Below are 10,513 nucleotides of genomic sequence, written 5' to 3' on the forward strand. Positions count from 1 at the left end.
GAAGGAAGGACGGAAGGAAGGAAGGAAGGAAGGAAGGGAGGGAGGGAGAGAAAGGAAGGAAGGAAGGACGGAAGGAAGGAAGGAAGGAAGGAAGGAAGGAAGGAAACAAACTCTGGCCTGAACACCTGGAAGTGTGGATGAGTGCACTAGACAGACAGACGGACACACATACACCTGAACAAGTACTTTGGTTCTAAGAAGTGTGGATGAGTACACTAGACAGACAGACGGACACACACACACCTGAACAAGTACTTTGGTTCTAAGAAGTGTGGATGAGTGCACTAGACAGACAGACGGACACACACACACCTGAACAAGTACTTTGGTTCTAAGAAGGCTACAGCAAGAAGAGTGAAAAGAGTTAGAAAAACGGGAAGAAATCAACTTCAAAAGTGAATCGTGGGGCTAAGAGCCACTCAGCGGTTCAAAGCACGCCCTGCCCTTGTTGGGGACCCGAGCTCTGTCACCAGCACCGACACTGGGTGGTTCTCAAGTGCCTGTGACTCCAGGTCCAGGAGATCCAAGGCCCTCTTTTGGCTTCCGCAGGCACTTGTACTCAAAATGCGCGCGCACACACACACACACACACGTGCGCGCACACACACACGTGCAAACACACATACACACACGTGCACACACACGTGCACACACACATACACACACACGTGCACACACACATACACACACACGTACACACACATGCACACACGCACGCACACACACACGTGCACACACGCGCACACACATACACACACACGTGCACACACACGTGCGCACACACACGTGCACACACACATACACACACACGCACACACACACGTGCACACACACGCACACACACGTGCACACACATGTGCACACACACATACACACACGCGCGCACACACACGCGCGCACACACACATACACACACGTGCACACACATGCACACACACATACACACACGTGCACACACACGCACACACACGTGCACACACACATACACACACATACACGCACGTGCACACACACATACACACACGTGCACACACACGTGCACACACACATACACACACGTGCACACACACATACACACACGTGCACACACACACACACACGTGCTTAAATCTGCCGATGGCTCAAGGAAGCCAAAGTCAAGAGGACGGGAGTGATGAAGAGATTAAGAAATCTGAAAGCAGCGGGCATTCTAAAATTATTAAAATCTAAAAACTAGGAAAGTTAGAAAACATCAAAGTAAGGTCATTTAGGACTTTAAAACGTCATTAATGGAGAAACTTCAAGGGAAGGGCTGGACTAATCAGGACATGGGGTCTCCTGACAGAGACAGTCATGGTGGAAATGACACATTGTACAGAGGTGGACCCAGGTAGACACAGAGACGTGCAGCCCCTCCACTCCAGGGCTGTGCCGTGCTCACTGCTCCCCTGGCCAGCTTCTGCCTGTCCACACTCTGAACATGTTACAAATACAACTCCTTACCTTAGGAAACAGCATGTGCATCAACTTAGCCTTTTCTTAATGACTGTAATCTCCTTATCACCAGCACACTGGGGCAGCTGAGCACTTTTCTATGGGATCCTTCCACCTCTCACTGAGCCAGCGTTCAGTGGTCACTGCTCTCCATATACCTGCTACTACTTTCTAATTTGCTATAACATGGAAAAAACATTGCTGAGAAAAATTGGGTAACAAAACCAGAAACCCTAAAATTTTACCTAGCAAATCTTACCATGTAAAGATGTGTTTAATCTTTTTCTAAGGGATTAGACTAAAATTACAACTGAGTTGGCCCATCTGTGACCAGAGGCGATAACCCAACACCACTATGTAACGGCTCAGTAGTTTCCAAGCTTGAAATCTCCACTGAAACCTACTTCCTAAACCAATATACAGAAAGTCTTTCTTCGCTTCCCCAAAGATTTATTTTTAATGTTTGTGTGTATGCACACTGAAGCAAGAGGTGTCGGACCTCCTGGAGCTGGAGTCACAGGCCAGACCTGAGTGCCAGGAACCCAACTCCAGTCCTCTGAAAGGGCAGTAAGTGCTCTTAACCACCAAGCCCTCTCTCCAACCCCTGTTCTTGTCTTATTTTTGAGACAGGGTCTCAGTGTGTAGTCCTCACTGGCCTGGAACTCTCTAAGTAGATCAGGCTGGCCCCACATGCACAAAGATCTGCCTGCCCCTGCCTCCCAAGCGCTGGTACTACAGGCATGCCTCACCACACCTGGATTTTGGGCTCTTTACCCCTCACTGCAGTCAGTCTTTACAAGCAGGCTACTCTACAGTGTGAGGACCTAGGGATCATCACCTCTTTTTTGGCTTCCTTCTTTGGATCATAGTCACTGTCGTTCCCGTCCATTGGGTGAGTCTCTTCCACATCATCATCACTGAAAGAAACAACAGATCAGGGGATCTTCTAGTAACTTTACTAAAGGTTCCTAGGGATTGCCACTGGGGACAGCTGTGCTCCGCCTTTCTTCAGCTCTAAGAAACAGTCATCCTTTGCGGCATTGTCAACTAAAAAGTAAGAGACTTGGTGGGAAGGAAACTTAGAAGTTCCCACTTGGAGAGAGGGCATGTGCAATGTGATGTAACTGGTAACTTCAGCTCTGTCTGCACGTGGTGTAAAGAGACAAAATGCAATCACAATAATGGGGACTTTAGCTACTCAGGAATGTTACTTCAGCAAATGAACAATGACCATTTTGCACAGAACACATTCTTTAATATATTTGTGTGTGGAGGGCTGGGAACGGAACTCCACACACAAATGCTAGTGCTCTACCACTGAGTAACATCCCCAGGGTGTCTTTCGTTCACACTGAGCAACCAACGGTAGAGCAGCGAAATCCTTACAGTCAAGACTCTGACCACTTGGCTCTTCAGCTCTGCAGTGGCTTCTGTCATGGAAAACACCCCCCTCCCCCGGAGAGAAGTCCCCAACAGCGCAGCAAGGTAAAGCATCCGACCCACCTGTCACCCTGATTGTGTCTGTTGGCTAGTTTACGGGCCTGGCGATCCATCAAACTTGTCCTTGAGCGAGTTTTTTTCCAAGAATAGTAATACTTTACAAGACTTGCAATTGTCTTATCTGGAAGCTTAAAAAAAAAGTCCTGTTACTATTGAAAAGTTTAATTCATAAACTCTGCCCAACACATGAATATCAATGTCATATTCTTGATAAATAAGGCATAAATGAAAACTATGTCATGGGTACCTTTATGAATGACAAGAACCTAGACTTCTGAGTGGCCGGGTGGTGGTGGCGCACACCTTTAATCCCAGCACTTGGGAGGCAGAGACAGGTGGATCTCTGTGAGTTCGTGGCCAGCCTGGTCTGCAAGAGCTAGTGCCAGGACAGCTAGGGCTGTTACACAAAGAAACCCTGTCTTGAAGAAACCAAAACCACTTCTGAGCAGCAGGGCACAGTGAGCCTGAGAGTCATGAATGACAAGAACCACAAAGCACAGTTAATAGTCACAGAACTCCACAGCACTGATGTCACTGACACGGCTGAACCAACATCCTGTCTTTTCCTGAGAGGAAGGAAGATGTCACAAACTAACCAGATGGGAAGGGTCCCCGAGGTCCCCAGCATGGCCACGCCAGCACTCAGTATCTGCTTTCTTTTCTCTAGCTTACAGCCTATGGTACATGACCGAATTCAACGTATGTCGGCCTCGGAAAGGAGGTGGGGGATACGGGGAGAGCTGAGGGGAGACATGTGTAGACACGGTGCTCATGCATTCTCGCAAAACATTAGATTAAAAATACAGACTTTCATATGCAAAATGAAAGAAAATCCTAGAGGTAAAAATAGAAACATTCAAAAATAAACTTAAATTATTATTCTCCCCAAAAAACAACCATCAAACTTAGTAACTATAACTTCTTTGAGACCAGATATAAGCAATTGCCTTACTGTAAAAGCATATACCTGATATGCACAGGTGATTGTAGAAAATACTGTATGCAAATACACCCATTTCGAGAACTTTTTAATATTAAAATGGAAAACATTTTATAATTAATAGGTAGGCAGTATTTAGTATTATAATCATCCTAACAATAATTTGGATAAGACCAAAATCACCGTACCATTTGTTGGATCCTGTGAAAGCTCTTCCCGTGAAAACTAAAGGCTTGCTCAAACAGGACTTTGTCTTCCACCGTCCACTCATCCGGAAAGGGGGTGAAGTTTGGGAGGTCCGCAAGGGACTTCTCGATGTCATGTTTGTGCCAGAACAACATGCCAAGTGCCTTTGAAGAGAAACCGTCCCCCGAATCTTAATGGACCTACTTCCGCCACTCTTAAGAGCTAAACACAAATCAGATTAAAATTGAGTCTGTGACTTCAACTCAAGACAGACTGAGTTTGGGGCCTTCACAGGGTCACAAGCTAGTTATTTATTTAAGTCTAGGCCTCAGAACAAGTGCTGTGCCTGTCCTATTTGATGCAGAAGTAAGAAAAGAGAAACTCTAAAGCTCACGACAAGACCCTTGCTCACATCTTAGCACTTTGTCAATGTGTAGGAAAACAGCCTAAAAGAAAGCTATCCAGTAAGGAACAGCAATCAGTAACAGAACAAAATTATCAACTATAACAGAAGAACCAGAAATATTCAGTTGGATTTAGCAGAGGAATATCAAGTTTTAACCTTTTAGAATTATGTTATGTGCTAAAAAATTCTAAGACTGAAGGGCACTTTCACTGCAACAGCCCCAATTGGACTATTCTGTCACATATTTAATAAAATATTAGTGTATTTATTTTGCTGTTACCATAATGTAAACATACAATTATTAGAAGTCATCTAAGAAACTCCAGTGACTTCATCGGCAAGTCATTTCTTGATGAAGGAAGGTCATTGGCTAATAAAGAAACTGCCTTGGTCCATTTCTATCGGGACGCAGCCCCGCCGCTCCTATTACTACAATTTCTAAAGTGCATACTGTTCCCTCTATTTAAGTGGTGAGGCCCTACCTTTCCTAGACGGTATTTAAGTATTATTTAATGAGTGAGTTCTCATTCTGTTAAAAAAGAGATAAAATTTTTAGTGGTGAGTTTAAAAGTAAATTTCTTTATTTTGATAATAAAATTGTAACATAAACATGAAAATAAACCAATATTTACTCATATTTTGAAAGATTAACCTTCTCCAATACGAACAAAGAAGGCATGCCTCTAATCCCAGCACTCGGAAGGCAGGGGCAGGAGGATTCTGTGCGTCTGAGTACAGGCTGGTCTGTAACTGAGCTCTAGGACAGCCAGGAAGACATAGACAGACAGACAGACAGACAGACACAGACATACACACAAACAAGATGGATAATAGGGTTGACTATAATCCCAGCACTGGGGAGGCAGGGCCAGGATTCTGTGTGTATGAGGACAGGCTGGTCTGTGTACTGAGCTCTAAGACAGCCAGGAAGACATAGACAGACAGACAGATACAAACAAACAAGATTGATAATCGGCTTGGTTATAATCCCAGCACTGGAAAGGCAGAGGCAGGAGGGACACTGCAAATTCCAGTCCAGCCAAGTTTGTACAGCAAGACACTGTGTTAAAATCAGTCAATCCAACAAACAAAAAAACCTAAAATCATAAAATAGGCCACCAAAAGCTTCAAAAGGGTAATTTGTTTAGCTCTAGAAAAGCAGGTCGATTCCAGAAACTTCCAGTGCTGCACCATGGAGTGAGCGCCCAGAGACCCACTTACACAGAGCCGATCTCTCTAACAGCAGCCTACCCCTTCTACTAGGGATTCCAAGCATGGGTGAGATACTTGGCAAAATGAGCCTTAAGAGTGTCTATTTCAGCCGGGCGATGGTGGCGCACGCCTTTAATCCCAGTACTCGGGAGGCAGAGCCAGGTGGATCTCTGTGAGTTCAAGACCAGCCTGGTCTACAGAGCTAGTTCCAGGACAGGCTCCAAAGCCACAGAGAAACCCTGTCTCGAAAAAGCAAAAATAAAATAAAATAAAATAAAAATAAAAAAAAATAATATTAAAAAAAAGCGTGTCTACTTCAAAGCAGAAGGCAGTGGCATACACCTACAGGCAGCGGCATACACCTACAGCCTGGTTGCGGCAGGATGATGGCCAACCTGGGCAACACAGTAAGACCTGGCCTTTTGGAATAAAAAGAAAAGAAAAAAGGTGGAAGTGATTAACGAAGACAGGCTGACACTGACTTCCGGCCTCTACAGGCCAGGCCCACACATGGGGACATGCTCCAGCACACACATGTGCACACACACAAACACATACACACACTTCTCCATACCTGTTCGACATTGTAGCCATGCTTCTCCTTCGCAATGGCGATGTACTCGTCCACTGGAAGGGAACAAGGTCACGTCACTACTTTCACAAACTTCAGTCTCTCAGATCTGGTTTTTTATTTTTTTTTAACATGGTAAGATAATTTATCATTCTGAGTTAAAAATAGCCAAAGCTAGTATGAAATGTCACTGAAGGAGACTTACACACGGAATCTGCGACTCCTCACCTGCTGGATGTAACAGGTTAGTTGATAATGAGTAAAATTTCACTTGACCTAATAACCTTATGACCATATATGATAAAATTATTACTAAGTTAAGTGACATTACTGTAATTATTTTTGTATGCTCACAATCACCCATGTGGAAGTAAACAAAGGAACCTAATCACATTGTAAAATCCTAAAATAATCCTTGAAATACTTGGCTGTGTACGACCCTTTCATATATATAAAAGGCTGACTCATCTGTACTGCAAGCTGTCCGAACAGCGTGCTGTGTGCACACGCACCCTTAACACTCCTGTGAGCTGTCTGAACAGCGTGCTGTGTGCACAAACATTCCTAATACTCCTGCGAGCTCTCCAGAATGGTGTGCTGTGTGCACACGCACCCTTAACACTCCCGTGAACTGTCCAAACAGCCTTCTGTGTGCACAAACATCCCTAACACTCCTGCGAGCTCTCCAGAATGGTGTGCTGTTTGCACACACATCCTTAACTCTCCTCTTGGCTCTTCTGCTTGTTTTGCAGTACTTGGGTTCTATTTTCACTTGTCTGCCACACATGATTAAATGAACAGAGTAATTCAGACAAGCAGTTTTCAGAGTGATGTGTTGGCTATTTCAAGGCCTCACTACAAAGTAATCTGTTACCATCAAAATTCACTCTGTGGTGTCCACAGTCACTCCTTTATCCTTTAAAAATTATTTTTACACATACGCATATGTAATTAGTTCTTTAAACATATTTCTAAGAAGCAGAACTCTTAAGAATTTTGACCCTGGAGTGGCTACTGTCTACCTGAACTTGCTTTTCTGTCCATTTCTAGTACTTTTAACTTTTGGTGGGGTCATTTGAACTTTTATACCTTATTTTCCTGCTCTAAATTCATGATTAAACAATATATTCTCCCATGATTGAATGAATTAACACTCAGAAGATGTTCAGGAGTATTTGGCACTTCCTAAGTACCTCTAAGGATCTGCTATTATTATTGAACATTACTATTTAATATATTATAAATATGCTAGAAAGCTATTTTTAAATGGGTGCTATATTATATCTCCCAAGTATAATATACTTTCTGATACAGGAAGTTGAAGTTTTATATTTTGTTTAGACTCTACTTAAGTATGCTACAGACCTAGATGGATGCTGATGAAATATAACAAAAGTCTATCGCAGTCCTTTCGACAGCCAAGTTCATTAATACCAGTTGACCAAAAGTGGATCAGCCCCAGCTGGCCATTAGAACCAAGACAGAGCTTTAAAAGTACATATAGGCTTTGCCCCTGAAAATGTGGGCTAGTCAGACACCAATACTTTTAAGGTTCTAACACACGATATAACCGGGGTTGATCATTGCCACAGGCCTGCTCTGGACGTCCCTGTGGACACCATTCTCAGGGTCATGCTACCTTTCTGTAATTTGGCTTTCACAATGTACCAGCGTATTAAACAGTGACATCCCATGACACTGTGATGCCAATTTTTTAATGAATGAAAATCTCAGCAGGCCATACTGAGCAAACCTCTTCTGGGTTCTTGGTATGTGTCTCTGACTGAATGCCTCCAGGGCACGGGATCCCAGCTTAACAGTGGGTGACCTGACCTAGTACTCTAGAGCTTTTAAGTCAGGACGATTTCTAGGTGTGCAGATGTATACTCATACTCAGTTTCTCTCTTTCTTTCTTTCTCTCTCTCTCTCTCTCTCTCTCTCTCTCTCTCTCTCTCTCTCTTTCTTTCTTTTTTGCATTTAGCTGCATCGATACCATGATTAGACTCTACACACAGGATATATAGGACATGGCTATTTTTCTCCAGACTAAATAAATCACAAGACATAAGTTCAAAAGTTGCTAGGACAATGCTTTTAAAGACAAGCTTATTTGATGTCTGCTCGAAGGGCTGTTTAGTGTAGCTGCTGCTGTCATTCACAAACTCGATAGCTGAATGGAGGGTGGGATCTTAGTGCTGTTACCTGTATGTTTCCTATATTTGGTGTGCCGCAAAGGATTCCGGTCTGCTACATCACACTGAAGTCTAAAGCCACAGCATGATTCAGGGGTCCAGAAGGTCTCCGTCCAGAGTGGAGAGCAAAGATGGCCTGACGGCTGCTGAAGTCACTTCTCTCACCTCTCCTCTTTAAAGTGGGAATGGGAGTGGGCTCTCTGGAGTCTGAAGGCATCTCTCTTACTGCTCCATAGACGGAAGCAAAGCCTGGGCGGTTGTCTACATAACTCCCTCCCCTGCTTGAGGGTTTAAGCAGCAAAGCCATCAGAGCCTAGGTGTTTGCTTTCTTCGTGGGCCTGACACAAACTGAATGACCAGATTCACTATCCTTCAAAAGGAAAGACATTCTCATAGAGAAAACAAAGGCAATTCAGCTCTTAAGAGAACCTAAAAGACTAAAGCACAAATTCAAATTACATTTTCAACAGGCCGATTCCCTGTGGATCTTAGCGTTTGATCTCAGAAAAGAACTTACGTTTGGCATCTGGGACACTGTGGTAAGGCGACCACACAAGCATCCCTCCATTGTCTTTATCTGTGTACTTGGTAGCACCTGGGGAAAAATGAATTATTTTGAATATGATAGCTTTGTATTTATATTCCAAGTAAACACAAACAAAATCTTATGTTTTAGTATAATACCTGCAAAGGACAAAGGCACAAGGAAACAGGAAGTTTATGAAAGTCAGCAGAACACTCAGTTGTGGATGGAGGCCACTGTGGCTCTCTTTAAAGCCGCTCTGAAGCAACCCCGCCTTCCCTTCCGGTCACCTGACAGAGCGGCTTTCTGTAGGCCTGGTAGGGAGCTTCATCAAAACTGACCTTTCCCACAGAGCGCCTGCCTCACCCGTGCTGTCTAGACAGGGCGCAGCCGGACGAGCATCTCTCATGGCGTGTATCGGATCTTATCCCTAAGTCTGCTAGCTTTCCTTTCCAAACTCAATTTCACCACTCTTCGTAGTGATAAAAACCGCGCGCTCCAAGACTAAAGGCATAAAAGTTAACACATTTCTTCTTCACACGATCTGGCTGAGTCTAGAAGCCCACTGTCCTCTCCTAGGTATTTCTTGTGTTAACCTAAGAAGTCCAGAACATCAAGCCTCACGCCTGTAGATACTTTTAATACAACAGGAGTTTCTTTCTGGCTTCTACCCAGTCCTTAGCTACAAGTCAGTTAAAACTACTAACAGGACGCTCTGCTGACAGGTGAGGACCACCGCGTTTCATGAGGCAGGTATCTACCTAACACCAACAGCTAGAATTTCAAATTAGCCACATAAATGAGGTTAAACTCAGATTATTGTAAGGGATTTGGAATACAGACATTCCTTACTACATTTTCTATACAGAGAAATCAGTTATGAGCCAATAATTTACTTCACTTTCAGAGAATCATCATATACTACTACTAAATGTACTTATTTATGCAAGAATTTTTAGTTGGAAGATTCATACTCATATGATTTTAAACCTACATTTTAGGATCTGAAAACTTACGGTTGGTGAACAGGTTATCTAAGTATTAAAAAAAAAAACCTCAACTATACAAATACAGTTAAAAAGCAAAACCTTTGTATTGTGTTGTATCTTTTTAAAAAAAGAGGCAAAAAGAGGAACTTAAAATCTTCACAAATTATCTGATCAGAAGTTTATTAATATTGAGATATTCTTTAAAAACTGGTGCATATCTGTAATACCATTCTTTGGGGGGCAGAGACGGGAAGATTGGGAGTTCAAGGCCATCTTGGGTTACAGAACAATCCTATCTCAAAACAAACCCACTCCAGTGCCAGCAGGTGTGTAACACACTCAGGAAGGGGGATCAGGAGAGAGCTGCAGGGTGTGTGACACACTCAGGAAGGGGGGATCAGGAGAGAGAGCTGCAGGGTGTGAGACACACTCAGGAAGGGGGATCAGGAGAGAGAGCTGCAGGGTGTGGGACACACTCAGGAGGGGAGGATCAGGAGAGAGAGCTGCAGGGTGTGACACAC

At 43.7% G+C, this 10,513-nt stretch overlaps 1 protein-coding gene across 7 annotated transcripts in view; it reads right to left on the reverse strand.

The window, feature by feature from the left end:
* The window catches only part of Rcor3 (REST corepressor 3), a 41,910-nt gene that overhangs the window by 23,150 nt on the left and 8,247 nt on the right, over window positions 1–10,513 (reverse strand). For 6 of the 7 annotated variants that reach the window (XM_013346953.2, XM_005348893.2, XM_005348894.3 and 3 more), the window contains exons 3-7: window positions 8,998–9,075; window positions 6,292–6,344; window positions 4,102–4,263; window positions 2,977–3,101; window positions 2,312–2,390 (exon numbers count right to left, since the gene is read on the reverse strand). In XM_013346953.2, the coding sequence (XP_013202407.1) occupies window positions 2,312–2,390; window positions 2,977–3,101; window positions 4,102–4,263; window positions 6,292–6,344; window positions 8,998–9,075 (497 nt within the window). Of the gene's footprint in view, window positions 1–2,311; window positions 2,391–2,976; window positions 3,102–4,101; window positions 4,264–6,291; window positions 6,345–8,490; window positions 8,842–8,997; window positions 9,076–10,513 lie in introns of those variants that run through there. The other variant, XM_026779872.1, reaches the window with a different exon arrangement.

This window comes from Microtus ochrogaster, chromosome 6, assembly GCF_000317375.1.
Source record: "Microtus ochrogaster isolate Prairie Vole_2 chromosome 6, MicOch1.0, whole genome shotgun sequence".
In the NCBI taxonomy this organism is placed as follows: domain Eukaryota; kingdom Metazoa; phylum Chordata; class Mammalia; order Rodentia; family Cricetidae; genus Microtus; species Microtus ochrogaster.